Here is a 21378-nt window from a genome sequence, read left to right as displayed (position 1 = left end):
GGTACTTCTCTGCCTCCATAAACACAAGAGCCAATCCCTTATTAGTCTCTTTCTCTCTCCTTCCAAGTCCATCCATCTGTCTGTCCATCCATCCATCCATCCATCCTGGTTCTGTTTTTCTGGAGAACCCCAAATACACCCCTATTTTGTAAACGACTCTACTGGAGTATAAGAAGTATATTGAAAATATTCAGTTTTCCAAAGGGTAAGACCAGCACCTAGGATCCTAGACTCTGGGTCTTATGCCATTCACATGCAGACCTTCTTAAAAGCATCTTGTATTTAAGGTTAATTCCTAAAGTTCCTTCAACATATTTCTAGTTAGTTTTCTTCCTTAGGAACAAAAGTTGATTAATATTAACAGTTTTAACGTTGATAAGCATTAGATCTTGCTCTGAGGTTGAAGTTTAATTTTTTTTTTTTTAAATGTTTGTTTTTGAGAGAGACAGAGATAGAATGCGAGTGGGTTGGGGCAGAGAGAGAGGGAGGCACAGAATCTGAAGCAGGCTTCAGGCTCCGAGCTGTCTGCGGACAGCCTGACGCGAGGCTCGAACTCACGAGCTGTGAGATCACGACCTGAGCCGAAGTTGGACGCTCAACCGACTGAGCCACCCAGGCGCCCCTGAAGTGGAAGTTTGGAAGAAACATAAAATCCACTGGGTAATTTAATCTTCCATTTAAGAGGTCACCTTATGCCTTGCCATTATTAAATATTAAGTAAGATATCAAGTACAATCGACACTTGTACACTTTATCAATTCCCAATTTCAAGCTATATAAGAAGAGTGAACAACTGTAATATTCACCACGCTCTAAAAAGATGGTTTGGCCTTTCTGCACAATATGTGCATAAATCTAACCAAGTATTTCCACCTATTTTGGAATTAAACACCAGAATGTCAATTTTTCTGAGGGAAAAATAACACAAGAAATATTAGTTTCAGGTGTATGACATAATGATACAAAATGTATATATTGCAAAATGATCACCACAGTAAGTCTAGTTAATAGCCATCCCATACAGTTACAAATTTTTCTTTTCTTGTGAGAACTGTTACAATCCATTTTCTTAGAGATTTTCAAATATACAATACAGTATTATTAACTATAGTCACCCTGCTGTACATTACATCCCCAGGACTTGTTTATTTTGTAACTGGAAGTTTATACCTTTTGACCACTTAATTTATTTGGTTGCTTACTTCTGTTTTCAGTAATAAGTTCAGGTGTTCATCTACAGAAAGGAAAACCTGCACAAATCTTAGGCAGATGATTAAATAAACAAAGGTGAAAATGTAGAATTAGAGTCAGTTTGAGAATGCTGACTTCCCAGCAAACAAACGATTTATTTATTATTTAGCAGGTTTTGTTTTTTTTTTTTTTTAATTTTTAAAGAGCAAGCGAGTAAGCAGGGGACAGGGACAGGGACAGAGAGAGAGGGAGAGAATCCCAAGCAGGCTCCACACTCAGCATGGAACCTGACGTGGAGCTCAATCCCACGACCCTACTAGGATCATTACCTGAGCCAAAATCAAGAGTTGGGTGGCTCAACCAACTGTGCTACCCAGGCACCCCACCAACAATTTGGCTTATTTTACTTTAAAAGTATTCATAAAATTCTCTTCTTCTTTTTGTGACTTAATTTTTAAGCCTCTCAGAAGAAATCATCTAGTAACATTTTCCCAGTAGCATAATCAAGTAGATGGCTAATAAGAAACAATTACTCATAATTTCCTTTTCTATAGCTACTTAATATAGAAATTATCAATTACCTAAATTCTCAAATAACATCCACAGCAATATTTTAAAAATTTTACCAAAACCTCAGAGTTAAATGTTGTACTTATAATATTACCTCCTTTACCATACATCTAAGATAAAGTAATCTTTGTTATTTCAATCAACTTTCCTTTCTGGAACATTAACAGGTTAAAAAAAAAAAAGAAAGAAAGAAAACTGTTAAAACAATATATGAAATGGTCTTTTGGAAAAAAGGACTGCTTTGAAAGTAAGGAGGACTTTTTTTTTTTTTTTTTTTTAAATCATCATTTTGTTTTGTTTTGAATTTTAGCCCAGAAAGCAAATAATAGTTTGGACCTCTTTCCAATTTGTACAACAGAGATACCACTACTTGTTTTCCTCTACGATGTGTAAGAATGTTAACAAGAAAATGAAATATACTGAGCTCTGGGTTCTCAGAAAAAAATAGTCACCGAAAGGGAAGAATAATTCTCAATAAATAGTCATGCATGACTTTACATCAAGGCTTCAATCCTCTGAGGCGACCAGATCCACATTTGAGAATTAGTTTGACTAAGAACATTTTATAAGTTTGAAAGATTTCTTCTTGGTTGACTTTTCCCTAAGTAGCAAATTATTACAATAAAGCTGTAACAACTGATGGTCTCTTGACTCAAGGAAGATATATTTTATCAGAATATGAAGATATCCTTTTGGTAGCCCCCCCAAAAGGAAAGTATTAACAAATAGAGACCCAGACAATGTCACAGTGAAAAGAAGAAATCTGAAATGACAACTACACCATTCGTCTCATTTCTCAAAACCAAGAATTGTTCCCCATGTTTCTTTAATTGAATTAACCGAGCTATGAATCTTAAAAGACTCACAACATTCTGTCAAAGCAGAATTTGGACAAAACCACTTGAAGGCACTCTGTTTAAGGCAGAATTGTTGCATCCATGTTAAGACTGAACAGGAATAAATCATTTTAAGTTTTACCACTAAAACCCTAATGTTCACTGTCATTAATATGTGAAGATTTCTGTGCTGTCCCCAACACTTAACAAGTAGGAGAAACATTTTAAGAAAAATATCAGTAAATTGAATCCTCTCCTAGGGGGCTTAATGTACTTTTCCAGCAGATTCTGCAAAAGGAAGAAACTGCGGGCCACAAGCCTGGATCACAACAGCAGGATAAGAATAAAAATCATTTCCAACTCAGTCACTTACTCAGCATGCCTTACCCATTTCCTTACCTCAACTTCCTTCTAAAACTTATCTTTTAGCCCCTTTCAACACTTTTTTCTTTCCAAAATCCATCTCCAAGTTCTGCTCATTTTCCAAACCCATTCAGCAAAAATAAAAGTCTGAGGACCAAGCCAAACAAATCTCAGGAAGTCTTAATGTATCTTGCCACATCCACATGGTTTTTGCTCTATTTTCACAAAATAGAATCATACTATAAAATTCTTATTTTTCAGTGGATTTTTTCACTCACTTTAAAATTTACTGTCATTTTATCTTCACAAAAGTCCAATGAAGTAGAGGTATGATCTTTTTATAAACAACTGAACTCAGAAGAAACTTGTCCAAAATCATAAAGCTTGTAAGAGGCCGAGTCAAGATTCAAACTCAGATTTGTAAGATTATATAAAGCTCATATACATTACTACCTCTTCTGTCCAGTTGTCAAATTACAAATAACTTCAATCAACTTGTGTAACAAAAAGGTCCTTTTTGAACTGGTCATACTTTAAAATTCATTATCTGATGATGCCAGAAGTTCTAAGGCTATAAATTAAAGATCATTCAATACCAGTGTCACCTTACAGTAAGATGAAACTCAACAGGGAAAGGATTAGGTCAAAATCAACAGTCTTGCCTTTGCATTATATAATTAGTTCACTCCTTGCAAGCTTCTACTTCCATAATAAATTAATCAACAGGAAAAATATACATTAGCCAAACCATATAAAAACCGAATTAGCAAATTAAGCTATTCAGACACTCCAAGTCAAATGAAAAGTAATTAGCTATGCACACCACCTGGTAATACCATAAAAGTATTTTCACCTATCAAAGCAATGATGTATAGGCATTTCAACTGACACTCAGACTTTGGAAATATTTTCAATTGAAAATGGTTTGCTTGGCAAAAGATAACTGGAAGAGTTTGGGGAATTTTATTCTCAGTATCTCTAAAAGAAGCTGGTAGGACAAGTGTTCCCTGAAACAGTTGTCAGTATAAAGCAGTGATTTTCTGGGGAGTTTTCTTTCCGATACCTCCGGGATTGAGGAAAGGTTAGGTTTAGCACAGGGTACAACTCAGGACCGGGGAATAACCTGGATATTAAGCTGCGTCTCTAGGGGCTACTTTAGGTCAAGATAAATCTCAGTGAATCTTCTCTGAAAAAGTCTGGAACAGAAAAGGATAAAGTACAGGCCCTGGCAGGTAAAAATATTCTCCCTGACACACTTATTCCCCAATAAGTGTAAACATAAATGTACATTTGCGAGAAATTATAAGCAAATAAATACAGTTCTAGTCTTCTCGTACCCTCATCCCAGGTCTTTAGTGGCTGTCAAATTATGAAGTCCAAATCTGCTTTGCTCAAATTCTTTTTCTATCCTTCAATTCCCTATAGCCTTCAGCTCAGGTTGAGGTTTCAAATTCTGCTTGCTCTCTGCCACACTCAAAACTGTACTTCAATTTCCTTAGGTCTTTGATGGACAAAATTAAGAGACATTATTTTCTGAAACTTAAAAAAACATCTACTAAATCTGAGTTTAACTTTCTTCTAAAATCACTGTAAAGGCAGAAACTGAAGGATTCACTGGACTAGTTAGCTAATTAATGAATTTTTACATAAGTGATATTTATGTTAATCAAAAAATCAAGCTGCTGAGTTTCTGTAAATATTACACTCATTGAAATAAAAACCTCACCAAACATTACTTATTGTAGGACTGTCCATTTAAAGTTTACCAAAGCGTTGTGAAAAATGTAATCCACAAATCAAGCAAGCATTATGTATCATAAGAGACTCCTTCAACAGGTACCCAATTTAAAAATACTTTTTGAAAAGCTGAATTGCCTCCACGGCAATTAGTATATTATACAAAATAAAGAAAACCAGTAAATACCTGAACTGAAGTGGCTGTTTCCTGTAAATGGCCACCAGCAACTGCTCCTTTGGAAGTTGCTAAAGGGACACTGTGCATTTTGGGGGTTCCTGGAGTATCAATCTTTTCATCTGTCCTATGTGACTGCCAGGCTTCCTTTCGATGGTGAGATTCAGCAGCCTGCTGGTCTCCAAAAGTAGCCCAAGAGCAACTATCTTTCTGTCCATCCTCAAAGGCATTCCAATCTACAACTTGGCTAGGCCCAGCTGAACTGAAGTCCGCAAAATCATCAGAGTCTTGAAAAGCACTGCGGTCCTCTCGAATATTTGGCACAGAATCAAAATCTCCAAATTCACCTTCTTGCTCAATTTCCAGTTTTGAAACAGGATCAGTGCCTGTCCCAGAAGACTTTCCCACCAACTTACATTCCTCTGATAAACTATCAGAAGTCTGTTTTAGGTCGGACTCAGTAAATAGAATTTCATCTTGGCAAGAAACAGCATTTGTATCCCCAAATTCTCCAAAGTCATCACCTGGTTCACTAAAATGTGGAAAGTGCTCTGAGGACTCTTCGAAAGTGATATCGCTCATTGAATCTTGGGTACCAGTAACAAAAGGTGGAGTCGTGCCACTGGCTGTGCCGAAGTCACCAAAATCATCCTCGTTAGTATCATTGCAAGTCACAAAGTCATTACTACTGTCACCATTTTTTACACTTAAAGAATCATCCAGAACGTTTTCTTCTGTAGGATCAATGCTGGGGCTTTGGGAGTCAGTAAACTTTTTACTTTCTTCTTTGGGAGAACCAACTTCATCATCAGCATCAGAAGTTTTAACAGAATCCATGCATAGGTCAGCACACTTAGAAGTAAACAAATCAAGTTTTTCCTCAGTTTTACATTCTCTCATACTGGCTTCTGAATTATCAGCTGAGTCTGCCAAACTCCAAGGCTCTGATTGAAGTGATTTTAAAAATTCATCCTGTTGCAATGTTGGAAGGCCTTGTTTTTCAGTACTGAAACCTCTGGTACTCATTATGCTTATTTCTGAAACACAAACCTGATCCTCTCCATCAATGTCTCCTTTATCGTCAAAGCTTCTACCCAAAGACAGTGCTTTTACAGAACTCAGTTCACTGACTCTATTAATTTTATTATTTTCCTGAATGGTTAATGCTTCTCTATCATTTAAAACTGCACATCCTATATCTTCTAGTTGTATCCTTTCCTTTTTGGAAAATGTGGCAAAATCTGCAAATTCCTCAGCAGGACTAGGTGCACAGTCTAAGTTATAGTCAGTACTATGAGTGCTAAGAGGCTTTCGTCCTTTTGAATCGGCTTCGGTGTCCAGATCATCTGTTCCCTGAGGATTTACAGTTTCCAATACTGCAAACCCGTTTGTTAGAATCTCCAGACAAGGAGGCTTTTCACCATTGCAGCTCTCTAACTGCTTGTTTTGATGAACAACATTCGTATCAGTTCTAAAATCTCCTGGAGAGAAACTTTCAGGTGTTCCAACATCCTGTCTCTGCTTCACTATAGTATTTAAATCTCCTGGACTTTCTGTGCCATCAATGGAAGTATCTAAAGTTTTAGATGAAATTATTTCTTTGCTGGTGGTAGAAAGTAAAACGTCAGACTGTCCTTTCACAGGAGAAGAAAGTTCAGCAGTGATGTCTTTATCATTACCATTCTTAATGGATTTAAAGCTAGTAAGGCTATCTACATTTTCTGAGAAATCATGAATTGGCATAAAATGGTTTGAAGGTACAAACTCTTCCTTGGGACGAGTATAATCTGGTGTATCAAAGTCAACAAATCCTACACCAGAAGGGCTAACTTCTGAAAACCCACCAAATTCCCCAAATTCATCATCATCATCATCCTCGGCTCCATTGTCTAGTGGTGGTGGGGATGAAGAGTACATTCGAATGATGTCTGGCTCCATTGTTCAATTGCTTTCAAATAATTAATTTACACCTGAAAAAACAAAACAACAGGTTTTTTGTTTTTTGTTTTTTTCTTGGAGGGGACAGATTATGTATACAACGTCTTTCAAAACTCTCTCAAAGCTATTTCAAACCCGTGAAAATTTACAGTGCTTGGTTTTGGACCTTTTAAATTCTTTTTCTCTTAGGTAAGATGACTTTACACAGCTATAATGGCAAAAAAATTTTTCTCTTTTCTAGTGTAGGTTTCTAAGAACATTGGTGTTACACTACTGAATTTGGGGATTCCAGGAAATTTTGAATAAACACAAAAGTATATCTACAAAATTCTCTCTTGGAGCACCTGCTTATTCTCTTAAGCTTGCTTTCTAGTCCACTGGAGATTCAGGGCCTGCCTTATGGATTTGTGAGTTCTTTATAAATAAGACATGAAAATTTTCTTTAATAATTGCTATTCAATTCAACGTTTATTTCTGACCCAAGTTAAATTTTAACAGACTTTATTTTTAGAGCAATTTTAGGTTCATTGAGATGGTAAGTGAATTCCTAGATCTTCCCCACCCCCATTCATCCACAGCCTTTTATTACAGACATCCTCCAGCAGAGTAGTATATTTGTTACAACTGATGAACCTACATTGACATACATCATTATTACCCAAAGTCCATAATTTATATTAAGGTTTGCTCTGTGTTGTACATTCTATGTGTTAGGACAAATGCATTAATTACAGTATCACAGAGTAATTTCAATGCTCTAAAAACCCTCAGTTCCATTATACATCCCTCTCTCCCCTGTGCCTGGCAACCACTGATCTTTTTACTGTCTCCACAGTTCTGCCTTTTTTGGGATGTCACAGAGTTGGAATCATACAGTACGTAGACATACATATGTCACACAATATGTAGCCTGTACATACTGTATGATTAGCTTCTTTCATTTAATAACATGCATCTAAGCTTCCTCCAGGTCTTTTCATGGTTGATGGCTCATTTCTTTTCAGCACTGAATAATATTCCATTGCCTGGATGTACCGCATTTTAGTTTAGTTTTATAACTTTTCACTACTGAAGTCATTTAAGTTGCAAAAACAGTACAGAGCTCTCATGTATACTCCAACCAGTTTCCCACACTGATAATGCGGTAAATAACTCTAGTACCTGTTCAAACCAAAAAACTGACATCAGTACACTATTAACTCAGTTACACACTTTATTTAGATTTGACCATTTTTCTGTGTGTAATTCTATGAAATTTTATCACATATGCAGATTAGATTCAAGTAACCAACACTACAACTAGGATAAGAACTGTTGCAAAAATAGTTCAGTAATATTCATCAACATAAAGAAACTCCCTTGAGGTGCCTGGGTAGCTCAGTCAGCTAACCATCTGACTCTTGATTTTAGCTCAGGTCCTGATCTCGAGGTTTGTGGGTTTAAGCCCCATATGGGGCTCAGAGCTGACAGTGCAGAGCCTGCTTGGGATTCCCCCCACCCCCCATCTCTCTGCCCCTCCTCCATGCTCTAATTCTCAAAATAAACTAAAAAAAAAAAACAACCAAAAACCTCATTCATGTTACCTCTCAATACACCCTCCCCTAAACCCTAATTCCTGTCAGCCACTGATCTGTTCCCCATAATTTTGCTACTTCATAAGTACTTATTATGTAAATGGAATTACACAATATGTAATTCTTTGGAGGTGTTTCCCCCCCCCCCCCACTCAGCTTAATGCCCCTGAAATCCATCCATGTTGTTGCATGTCAAGAATTCATTCTTTTTTATTGCCAAGTGGTATTCCATTATATAGCTGCGCCACAGATTGTTTGCCAGTTCATTCAATTTAGGACCTGTTGGTTGTTTCTTGTATTTTACAATTACAAATAAAGCTGCTATGAATATTTGTGTACAGATTGTTGTCTGACCACAAGTTTTTATTTCTCTAATATGAATTCCCAGGAGTGCAAATGCTTGGTCACATTAAGTTTACTTTACAAGAAACTGTAAAACTGTTTTCCAAAGTTAATTTTTATGGGACCAAATCAATTCAACTGTTCACTAGTAATTTTCATTAATTTGCTTTCATATAAGCTTGAGATTTAATTTTTCTAATTTTACACGGTTTTCTTTGCATTTAGTTTTTAATACATCTAGAATTTTGGTATACGATCTAAAGCAAAGGTCTAATTTTTTTTTCTAAATAGCCAAGCAATTATCCTAATGCCATTTATTGAATAATCTTTCCCATATCTATTAGTTTATGATATCTTCTTCACCTAACTTCTCTTTTAAATATTTATTTATTTAATCTCTACACCCAACATGGGGCTCAAACTCATGGATTCGAGATCAAGAGTCACATGCTTTTTGGACTGAACCAGCCAGGTGCCCCTCTCTATATTTAACTCTTAAATGGAATCTATGTCTGAGTTACCCTGTTCCTCTCTACTAAATCGTCAAAAATGCCGTAAGACAGATTTACATTAAAAGCAAAGGGAAAATTAACAACAAAAGTCCTAGAACAAAACCAGCCTATAAATTGATACTTCCAGTGAACTAAACTGAAGCCCAATGAATTGGTATTTTCTGCCACTCACGGTTGCCAAGTTAGATATGTGAATACTTTACCACAAAACTTGGTAAGCTCAAAAAACAAAACAACCACTTCCTTCTAATTCTCAGAATAAAGTTTCATAAAGTCTTCCAACTTTAGGGAGAAGGTACCATACAAACCACTTAATTAGATATGAGGAAAATGAGGCCTACTGATGAGCAACTTTCTCAAAGGTCATACAGCTGGTTAGCAGAGAATGGTTTCAGAATTTTGAAAATGATCTTTGAGGTCAATGGTCACTGAGAGTTATTTGAAAGAAACTGAGCAAATCATAAAAGTAAAAGACTCCATTGTAACAGATCTATTTTAAACCGTCTTCCTTACAAAATCAGCATCATAAAGAAGGGAATGATGGCTTTACTTCCTGAGATACCTTCTTTTTTGCTCTTTAAATGAGAAAAGGAAAAAAAAACAGTAAAAGATACAAATAAACCCTTAATTTTCTCCTTTGTCTAGAGTCCCGATATCCCATTTCAATGCCTAAGTATACAGGGTTATTTGACATCTAACAGTTTCTCTGTGATTATGAAGTTCCTATTATTCAAAAATACTCTGTTAATGAGTGTGTGGAGAAAAGGACATTTGCACACACATACTGCAGGTGGGTGTGTAAATTGTTAGAAGGCTTATAGAAGGCAATATGGCTATACCACACAAATTTTCTTTTCCTTAAAAATAAAAATGCTCCAAAAGGGATTATTTAAGCAAATTATGCTTTGTCCTTCCAATAACATACTATGTAGCCATTCGTATCATGATTTTTTTTTTTTTTTTTTTTTAATTTAAAAGCATTCACTTGGGGCACCTGGGTGGCTCAGTCGGTTAAGCGACCGACTTCGGCTCAGGTCATGATCTCGCGGTCCGTGAGTTCAAGCCCTGCGTCTGTGCTGACCGCTCAGAGCCTGGAGCCTGTTTCAGATTGTGTCTCCCTCTCTCTCTGACCCTTCCCCGTTCATGCTCTGTCTCTGTCTCAAAAATAAACGTTAAAAAAAATTAAAAAATAAAAATAAAAGCATTCACAATGGTGGCAGCATGTCAAAAGGACACCAAAGGCAGCCTGAAGTGATTCTTACTGGTAAAATCAGCGATAAGCATCAAAATAAAGACAGTAATGGATTACAATCCACTGAATAACCAACTATCAAGTCCTCAAATATAAACATGTTAAGACACTGCAGTTTCAAAATAGCTCCCCACAACATACTCAATTATAAAAGAAAGCAGTGTAACTTTACAGCGGTGAAAGCTGACACTTCATCAAATGATCAAAGTGAACATCATTAGCAACGGGAATATCAAAATCCCACATCACCTGACAAGACACAACAAGAACACAGGATCACTTCTGGAATATTCCTGCCCAGAATATACAACCTGAATCGATTCATGAGGTAACGTCAGACAAATTCAAACTGAGAGTCTGCAAAACAGCTGGTCTGTAATCTTCAAAAGCATCACTATCATGAAAATTAAGGAAAAACTTAAGAACTGTTCCAGATTGAAGACAACTAAAGAGACAAGTAAATTTAACACTTGATTTTTAACTAGCTTCCCTTTCTATACAGGTCATTATTGGGACCACTGTGAAACTTGAATAGTGTCCAAGGACTAGACAGCAGAAATGTATTGGTGCTCATTTCTTGGTTTTGAGAGTGGTATTGTGCTTATGTAAGAGAATGTCCTTGGTTGTAGGAAATGCACACTAAAATACTTGGGAGAGATGGTACATCAGGTTGGCAACAGTCCCAAATTATTCCAGATAAAGACTTATTTGTACTGCACTTCCAACTTTTTATAGGATTGTGATCACCAATCACCTCAAGATGAAAATGAAAAAAGTTAAAAGAATTCAAGATCTATGTTTGCATTTAAATGTGTACACTGTATAATAAACGTGTTACATAGCATTTAAAAAATTGTGACAATACATAAAATTTACTATTAAATTTTTTAAATGGACTATTTTAACAATTTTTAAGTGTATATTTCAGTGACATTAAGTACATTCACATTGTTGTGCAACCATCACCACCACTCATCTTTACAACTGTATCTTCCAAAATATTAAAGTGTTTCCTGTACTCATTAAACAACAGCTCCCCATTCTCCCTCCTCCCAGCTCCTGCGACCACCATTCTATTTTGTCTCCACGAATTTGGTCAGTCTAGGTATCTCATGTAAGTGAAATTCCACACTATTTGTCCTTTTGTGACTGGCTTATTGCACTTAGCATCAAGTCCTCAAGGTACCTGTTGTAGGGCCAGTGTCAGAAGTTCATCCTTTTAAAGGCTGAATATCATTCCACTGTATGCATCTACTATCATCTGTTGGTAGACACTTGGGTTGCTTCCACCTTCTGGCCACTGTGAATAATGCCGCTATGAACACAGCTGTACATCTTATTTTAATTTTTAATTTTGAAATAGACTAACAAAGTTGCAAACACAGTAGACACTTGCACACTCTTCACCTAGCTCCCCCAATGGTGAATCTTACATAGCTCCAGTAGAGGAGAAAACTGAAAACTGACCCTGTTGATCCATTACTATTAATTAGACTACGGACGTTATTCAGTCTTGACCATTAAAAAAGAAACCAAAAACTTGCATCCACTTGTGTTCGTGTGTAATTCTGTTCAATTTTATCCCATGTATAGATCTGTGTAACTACCACAACTATCAAGACACAGAACTACTCCCTCTCCCCCCCACCCCCATCCCTGGTAACCACTGATCTGCTTTCTGTCTCCATGGTTTTGTCATTTCAAAAGTGTTACGTAAATGAAATTATACACTACATAACCTTTTGAAGTTGACTTTTTCCCACTAAGTATAATGCCCTTAAGGTCTGTCCTGGTTACTGTGTGTATCAATAGGTCAATCAGTTTTTGCTAGGTAGTATTCTATGGTACAGATATACCACTTTGTTCAACCACTCAACAACTGAATGCGATGAGTTATTTCCTATGTTTTATTGTAAATAGTAGACACAATACATTAGTAATATATGTAACAGCATCTTTAAGTAGTATACATAATAAAGAGGCTAACAACTTTTATGTACAGGTTTTGTTGTGAATAGAAGTTCTTATTTTCTGGGATAAATGCCCAAGAGTGTGATTACTGGGTTCTACGGTAAGTGCATGTTTAGTTTTGAAAAAGGTTGCCAAACTCTTTTTCAGAGTGCTGTACCACTTCACCTTCCCACAGTATTTTTTTTCTTTTTTAAAGAACCACCTGTGATGTTTCTTATTAGAATCTGTTCACAGTTAACCTACTGCTCTTCCTAAAACTTCTCATTGTTTGAAAAATGAAACATTTGATTGGTTTAGGCCCATTTCAAACTCAGGTGTTAAGGAAATACCAAGATCTGAATAAGAGAGTTTGTAACCAAACAAACCAACATAGAAAATAGTTTTTCTTCCTGTCATAAAAGTACTCTCTCCTACATGCAACAGGCTGTCAGTCTCCCACACTATGAATATTTCCATATTTCTCAAAACCGTGTCACCTACTGATGGGAAGAACTTGGGCTGCATATTCCCCTTCAGTAGGTCTTGGTTCTGGCCCACCTCATCCTTCAAAAATCTAAGAGAATGCCACTCTCAAGTTTCAATCAAGAACGCCAACCAGCCAGTGTGGAGGAGGAGTGAAATTTTCCAAAAAAAATTCTTCCGTGTTCAGGCCAACTCAGTAAAATTTGTTAGATGAAGTATTATTTGTTGTTAATTGAAGTATTATTTGTATGATGAATTAGCATATGAAGTTCGACTTAGATAATTAAAAGTGTGTCTACTCAGAGAGTGCGTGCGCACACACATGCAAGCAGAAGGAGGGGCAGAGAGAATCTCAAGCAGGCTCCATGCTATCAGCACAGAGTCTGATGCAGGGACTCTATCCCACAACCATGAGAGCATGGCCTGAGATGAAATCAAGAGTCGGACACTTAACCGCCTGAGCCACCCAGGCGCCCCCCCCCCCCTTTTCTTTTACACAGAAAATACGGATTTTAGCTATTCCTAACAGGAAAAAGAAAAAGAGATAGATGAGCTACTTTAATACTGTGCCTGGCACATAGCAACCTTAATAAATGTTTCTTCATCCTTCATAATAGACAACTTACTCCTTACTCCACACAAGGATTTCAAAACACTTGTCTAATTTCTTTATAATCCGAACAAGCATATTCACACGTGTGTGTATGTGTAGAAGGATGTGTTCAACTCCCCATTTTTATGCCTGCTTATTTCAAGACCTCTTACAGTGAAATAAACAAGTAATGGGGGTATCTAGGAAAGATTCAAGCCATAGTATACACAAAAAGTAGACATGGAGCTTTCACGTCTGGGTACATGGGGGATCCTAAAGTTAGAGCACGAGGCAGAGAATTTGGGCAGACCTCCTGCACTTTGTAGAGATCTATGGGAAATCACATCCTTATACAGAGACTAGGAGACAACATAAGTGAAAAATAGTAAACATAAATGCAAGCCAAAAAAAAGACCTTCAGGGCTACACACCACGAAAATCAAAGGATCTCAGCTTTGGGAATTCTAATATAAAAGGTCCAATGAGAGGAGTCAGGGGAACAATCCAGAAGTTTAGCAGCGATCGGCAGTGGAATACTGAGTCCTGAGCCAGATTAGCAGCCAGGGTGGCAAGGTGTACAATAGGTGAGAGTGATTCAATATTAATCTCTCATAAGAAAAGAAGCTGCACCTGCTCAAGGAGTTCTAGCCTCATATCTGAAATGGTCATGGAAAAGAAGAGATGGGGAGTCTGTAAGTGGAAAGCTGTGGGGCCAAGTGGAAAGGTGGGCCTGGGAAGGCAGAGGACTCAAAGGATGAATAGGGCTAACTATCACCTAAGATTAAAAAAAAATTTTTTTTAATGTTTATTTACTTTTGAGACAGAGAGAGACAGAGCATGAAACGGTGGAGGGTCAGAGAGAGGGAGACACAGAATCTGAAACCGGCTCCAGGCTCTGAGCTGTCAGCACAGAGCCCGACACGGGACCTGAACTCACGGACAGCGAGATCATGACCTGAGCCGAAGTCAGCTGCTTAACCGACTGAGCTACCCAGGCGCCCCTAAGATTATCAGGCAATTAAAAAAGTTTCCCAAGAGGAACAAAGTTGGAGGACTTCAACCACCAGATACCAAGACTCAGTTTAAAGCTACATCATCATGTAGTAATAAAGACAGCACTGCAGTGTGGTGGGGAAAGGACAGCTTTGTTTTACAAGTGGTGCTTAGATCAAGTGAATATCCACACAAGGGGAATCAATCTTTGATTCTACCTAATATCTCACACAAAAATCAGCTCCAGACAGGTTGTAGACCTAAATGTGAAAGGTAAAAAACAATCAACCTTCTAAGAAGGTAACTTAAGAGATTATTTTCATGACCTTAGGGAAGGCAAGGTGTTTTAAATAAGACATAGAAAGCAGTAATCATAAAACAGAAAATGATACACTGGACTTCATGAAGGTTTAAAACCTATGTCCACCTAAAGAACAGCATTAAGAGAGTGGAAAGGCAAGCCATTGCCCAGAAGATATTTGTGGTTACATGTAACTGTCAAAGAACTCATACCCAAAATATATAAGGAATTCCTACAAATCAATGTGAGACAACCCAACAGAAAAATGGCCAAAATATATGAATAGGTAAATCACAAAAGAGGATATCCAAATGGCCAAAAAGCATGTGAAAAGTCATCAGAGAAATGCACATTAAAACCATGGTATCAACACTAATATACACCCACTAGAACAGCTAAAATTAAAACAAAATAACATTAACCACAGCTACTGATGGCAACAGCATGAAACAAGTGGTATTCTCATACTTCAATGGCTGGAATGTAAGTTGGTATACCCATTTGGAGAACTGTGGCAGTATTTACTAAAACCGTACCTGGTACGTACACCACAAAGGTGAGTACATACATGCACTGAAAGACATGTACAAGACTGCTCAGGACAACTTTACTCTTAACTGAAAATAACCCAAATAACAGATGCTTAAAGCAAACCATGGTATATACATACAGTGGGGTACATGGCAATGAAATGAATTACTTACTACATGCAACATGGATGACTATCACAGATGTGTGAAAGAAACCAGATACACACACACAAAATATATATTATGTGATTCAATTTCTGGGCAGTTCAAAACAGGCAAAACTAATGTACGGTGATAATTCAGAATAGGAGTTACTACAGCAGGTATAGTATTGACCGGAAGAGAACATAAAAGAGCCTGGTGAATGCTAAAATTGCTATTATCTCTTGATCAGAATATTAGTTACGCACGTATATGTATTTGTAAAAGTTCATCCCGTTGTACACTTAAGACTTGTGTACTCTGCTCTCTCTCTCTATGCATCAAAAACAAAAAAAATGCTTCTCAGAAAATCAACATACTTCAATTAAGTGACTCCATTACAAGTGAATGTATGTGACCATAATAAACATATCATTCCATTAAAAAAAAAAAGTTTTGCTTACTTATACTTTGCCTGTCTCTGGCATTTAAGGTAATATATGCATGTCTCAAGAGGTAGTATGGTACAGGAGAAATATCTTGGAATGAGATCCTAGGTTCAGATTCCAGCTTCCTCACTTACGAATTATGTGAGTTTGCCCTGAGCTTCAGTTTCCTATCCAGAAAAAGGGGCTAGCAGCTCCTCCCTTTCAATGCTGTTGTGAGGATTACAGATAACAGACCTTCAGTATGTGGCACATTCTGTGCCTCAGCCAGTTATCAACTATCATCACATTTTAACTTCACTGAGTCTGTGGTTCAAATCATAATCTACCCTTAACAAAAATCTAAGTCAATGTCTGCTTAGTCGGCACAAACATTCACATGACTCTGCATATAGTTTAGGTCACTGAGAGAGTAAATCATGGAAGAAAAATTTACTAACCACACTAAAGATCCATGACACTGACTTTATTGCCAATTTCTATAACCCATCCCTGGAAAATATAAAACAATATCCAAGGTTGAAGGACTGAGAACATAGACTCTAAAGGGACCCAACCAACTCAACAGACTCGATTAAAAGATGGAGGTTTTATAAGTCAGAGAAAGTCAAATACCATGATTTCACTCATATGCAGAATTTAAAAACCAGATGAACACAGGGGAAAGGAGGGGGGAAAAGAGAGGGAAGCAAACCATAAGAGACTCTTAACTACAGAGAACAAACTGAAGGCTGATGGAAGGAGGTGGGGGGGGGATGGGCTAAATGGGTGAGGAGTATTTTTTTTGTTAAGTTTATTGAGAGAGAGAGAGAGAGAGAGAGAGAGCGAGAGAGCGCGCGCACGCGCGAGGGAGGGGCAGAGGGAGAGAGAAAATCCCAAGCAGGCTCTGCACTGTCAGCACAGAGCCCAAAGTGGGGCTCGAACTCATGAACCATGAGATCATGACCTGAGCCAAAATCAAGAGTCTGATGCTTAACTGACTAAACCACCCAGGTACCCCGGGTGATGGGTATTAGGGAAGGCGCTTGTTGGGATGAGCACTTGGTGTTATGCGTAAGTGATGAATCACTAAATTCGACACCGTTTCAGGTGTCATATGTATTAGCTAACTAGTATTTAAGTAAAAACTTGGGGGGAAAAAAGATGTTTTTGATGAGCAACAGCACAATACAACCCAGTTAATTTGAAATAAACTGGCTGTAGATACTATCCATTTAAAGAAAGACCACAAGAATAAAGGCTTCTAAGAAGGTGCCTAGTTGGAATGGAAAAGATTCTACATGTTCCTCTAAGAGTTAATCCTTGACCACTCCTCTATCCTCCATCATCCACCCAGTGTATTATTAACACCCTACAGGTCCTTGGGCTCACATTGGGTGGTAGTGGTGAGGTCTAAGAGGTCTTTCAGGAATTTCCCAGATTCAAACACTGAGATAACTTTCCAGACAAGCTAAAAACTCACCGGAGAGAGAGACTCCCACGTTTTATAGGGCACCAAACTGCATCAATGTGTATATCAACTTTCAAGGCCAGATAAGCGCATCTAGATTATACAATCCTCATCTTTACTGAGGACCTTTCACTCCAAACTTATTGTTATAGGGACTGGAACAGGGGTGAGGGTGAAGGAGAACACAAGCCAGAAGGATGGTGGTAAGAAAAGACAAACACTGTATCTGAAGTTGTGCTATGGACTTTACATAGTACGAACTACACTAGCAAGGTTTAGTTAATGGATCACACACACACAAAACTGTTACCTTTTTACCATGATGCCTGAGATTTTTAATGAGTCACTTGTTAAATCATTTGGGTGAGTGATGGGGAAAAAAACTGGATTTTCTTTAGAAAAATGAATATTATATAAGCAACAACATTGATCTGCATTACAAATGTTGCCTGCTATTGCAGTTCAAATTATTCAAATCTTCCCTGTAATATCCTTGCTGGAGTTTTAAGATACTATCAAAATGTAGTGTCGATGAATCTGTCCAGCCTACATTTCTGCTTAAGAGTCATAGTATCATAAAGAAACCAAAGAAAGAGCCCTTCCTCTGAGCCATATGAAGATAGGGATTTTAGTTAACTTTCTGGTTTTTGATACATCTAGAGATGACTGGACCATGTATGATGTCACAAAAGTTTTCATGCTTCTAAAATTTAAAATCTACAAAATCGATAATTTTCATTTTCTTTTTGAGTGGCTTGTCCTCAGCATATTATATTGCTCAATGGCAGCTAACAAAACAAGGACAGTCCCTAAAAATAGATGCTTTTTAGTAAAAAACTGAGAAAAGTTTTAGGTTTCTAGGACTCCCTTTTTAACATAGGCTGCAAACTTCAAGGCTATTTAATCAAACTTCCATAATTCCAAAGCTGAACATTGTTAAGAGATCTTATAATTCCTTCAAACTTGCTGATTTAAAAACAAAAATCCAAGGGGCACCTGGGTGGCTCAGTCAGTTGGGCATCCAACTCTTGATTTTGGCTCAAGTCATGATCCCACGGTTTGTGGGTTAGAGTCCCATATCAGGCTCCATGCTGATACTGCAGAGGCTACTTGGGATTCTCTCTCCCCCTCCCTCTCTGCCCCTCCCAGATGTTGTCTCTCAAATTAAAAAAAAAAAAAAACCCAAGACATCATAGACATCAACTGTATCAACAGGTCAATGTTATCAACTACACAACACGCAGTATTACTTAAAACACTTGTTGAATAGTATATTCCATGTGCTTTCATCTTCTGCTTACACCAATGTGAAGTTAATATTTATTCAACACTATGTGTTGATACTATGTGAAAAGTATTCATGAATTATCTCATTTAGTCCTTATACTATGCAATGAGGTAGGAATTACGATCTTCATTTTACAGATGAATAAATAAAAGCTTAGAAGTTAAATAATCCCTCACAGTAGTGTAACTTGTAAGTGGTGAATCAGTCACAAGCTAATAAAATACTTGAAAAATGTCTTACTGCAGAAACAACTGACAGCAAATATTAGAATTACAGGAATCATCCCTTAAAGTTTTCTGAGTTGTTCAGAAAAAGGTTCCTGAAACTTCTACAATAATATGGAAGGAGAAAATAAGATGCTTACAAACTAATAACCAACGAAAACACCAAGAGGTGAATGTCTTCTTTTAATCTTAATGTACACAAATTAAGTGGTAAAAATGTGGTAAAGAATGAAACAAGCAGCAAAATATCTTTATAGGTAGGTTGATCACCCTCAAAAGGCCAGACTGCCAAAAGTGATAACCAAATTTTCTGTCTTCCCGATTTTGACGTCAGTAAGGATGATTCACAAGAGTACAAATATACACGATGTAAATGACAACATGAGCAGCGATGCATTCATTCTTCAATGAATGTTGCTAAATAGCAGTAAGAGTTATTTTACAGAAGGTACTTTTCAAAAGTTCCTAAGAGCTTTCCCTTCACTGTGTTTTAAATTTCTCTGTAAACCCATAAGGCACTTGTGTTTATATAGCTGTATAGTAAAAATTAAACTAGATAAAAACATTTGAAATTGTTTTACCTTTAACTCACATCAACTGGCCATATTTGAGAGATTACTGTTATTCCCAAAAAGGTACTTCAACTTGAAACAGAATAAATGATATTGGATAACTGTTGGTAACAAAGACAACAAAACAGAAGCAGCAATGAGGATAGATGAATTAGCCCTTAGAAACAGTTTTTTCCCTAGTACTCTTTGCTCTTATTACACAGTTGCAGAATAAATGAGCCACTCTAAATTTCCACCCTAATATCCCAGAAACTTTACAATGAAAACAGAATCTAAAAGCAGGAACTACTTCAGTTTCATTTCCTTTCACTAAAATCTTGCTTACACTTACAATAGTGTCTACAGATAACCCCTGGACCTTCTGTTCTCTTTCTGAATTGCTCGCTCAGGGGACCCTTTGAATTTCTCCACTACTACTGATGCTTTCTCATCAGACTGTAAGTGTTCAAGAGTCTTCCAACCCTCAAATCAGAGCAAAACAAAACTCTTCCCTTCTGTATCCTCCTAGCTTTCCTCCTCCTCACCAAACTTCTTCAAAGGGCCATATCTATTTGCTATCTCTACTTCCTAACCTCCCACTCACTCCTCAAGCCAGCACAATCTGGCTTCCATCCTACCACTCCACTGAAACTGCTCTTGCAAGAGGTACTTTACTTGAGCTCAAAAGACTGGAAATGTTGTGCAGGCACAGGCCTCTGTTGTTGACTACCACTGCATCCTCAGGGCCTGCCACATGGGAGGAACTGAATACACGGTTATTGTTCTTGCTGGGGCATGTATTCCACTGACCACTCTCGAACTGTTATGCCCCTCCACCTCCCACTAGATTTCTATAACCCTAGCTGTGATGTTCCACCAAGTCAGTTAGGAAACACCTAAGTTCAGTCAAGGTAAGTAAGCGTGATCGGAGAAAGGCGGGCCTGAAACGTAGCACATGCAAAAGAAAACAAATCCAATCCTTTGTGCTGAACCTGTCTGAAAAAAAAGTTGAAAGGGGGAGCACTTACACAAGCTAAGTGAAACAAAACAGCTAAAGTACAAAAATTTGTTCACGGTTTTTAACAGACCAGCTAGTATGGCTATCTGCTTTGATTTGAAGAGTTTCTCACCATAAGTGGAGGCATCAGCCAGGATCTCCAGAGTGTGACGTGACTCTGGATGGCCCAACTAACTTCCCCTGCTCTTGTTCTCCACTCCTAGCAACTTTCTTTAGTACTTCATGTAAAATTTCCCGCAGATTTGCAATCAGCTGACATGAATAGCTGACATGTTTTGAAAGAAATTTCTTGCTATAAAGCTTTAGATTTAAATTCCGGTCAAGACTGATGAATTAAACCAAGATCCCATGGTATTCTGAAAACAAGAGCCCCATGAAACCTACTTTGTGGATTTCCAAAACGAAAAGACCCCTAGTCTGTAACTAAAATATGTATATGGCAGGCTTTTGGCAGCTGCCCTTCCTGACAGTGTTACTATGTTATAAATGCCTACCATGAGAACTCACCTTTTAGAGAGAAAAAGCATCTAGTAAAAGGTCTAAAGCTGCAACCAAGTGCAGTTAGAATTCAATTATCTGAGCTAATGAGACAGGATGCAGACAGCATCCTAGATAATCTATAACTCACAAATTTGGCCTTAAAATATGACCTATGTAACAGCACATTTACCTTACAAATTGTCTTTGCTAAGTGCTATTTGTTCCTTTAAATTTTCCTCTGACCACCTATCAATTGAGAAGATAGCCTAGAAATGTGTGAGGCAACAGAAGGAAACCAGACAACGAACCAGGGTTAAAAATAATCATCCACAGATAACATAATGACATTCTTGGGGGGAATTATTGTAAAACAGAAGCTTTATATATGTGAAAAACCAAATATAAACACATTCCAAAACAGTGCTCAAGAGCGTACATGTG

At 37.4% G+C, this 21378-nt stretch overlaps 1 protein-coding gene across 5 annotated transcripts in view; it reads right to left on the bottom strand.

The window, feature by feature from the left end:
• The window catches only part of AFTPH (aftiphilin), a 67152-nt gene that overhangs the window by 33684 nt on the left and 12090 nt on the right, over positions 1-21378 (bottom strand). For 3 of the 5 annotated variants that reach the window (XM_043603510.1, XM_043603508.1, XM_043603512.1), the window contains exon 2: positions 4885-6842. In XM_043603510.1, the coding sequence (XP_043459445.1) occupies positions 4885-6810 (1926 nt within the window). In that variant the 5' untranslated portion in view covers positions 6811-6842. Of the gene's footprint in view, positions 1-4884; positions 6843-19469; positions 19562-21378 lie in introns of all 5 variants that reach the window. The other 2 variants (XM_043603511.1, XM_043603509.1) reach the window with 1 other exon arrangement.

This window comes from Prionailurus bengalensis, chromosome A3 (genome assembly GCF_016509475.1).
Source record: "Prionailurus bengalensis isolate Pbe53 chromosome A3, Fcat_Pben_1.1_paternal_pri, whole genome shotgun sequence".
Taxonomy (NCBI): domain Eukaryota; kingdom Metazoa; phylum Chordata; class Mammalia; order Carnivora; family Felidae; genus Prionailurus; species Prionailurus bengalensis.
Note: the sequence above shows the minus strand (reverse complement) of the source record. Positions and strands in the feature narration are given on the sequence as shown.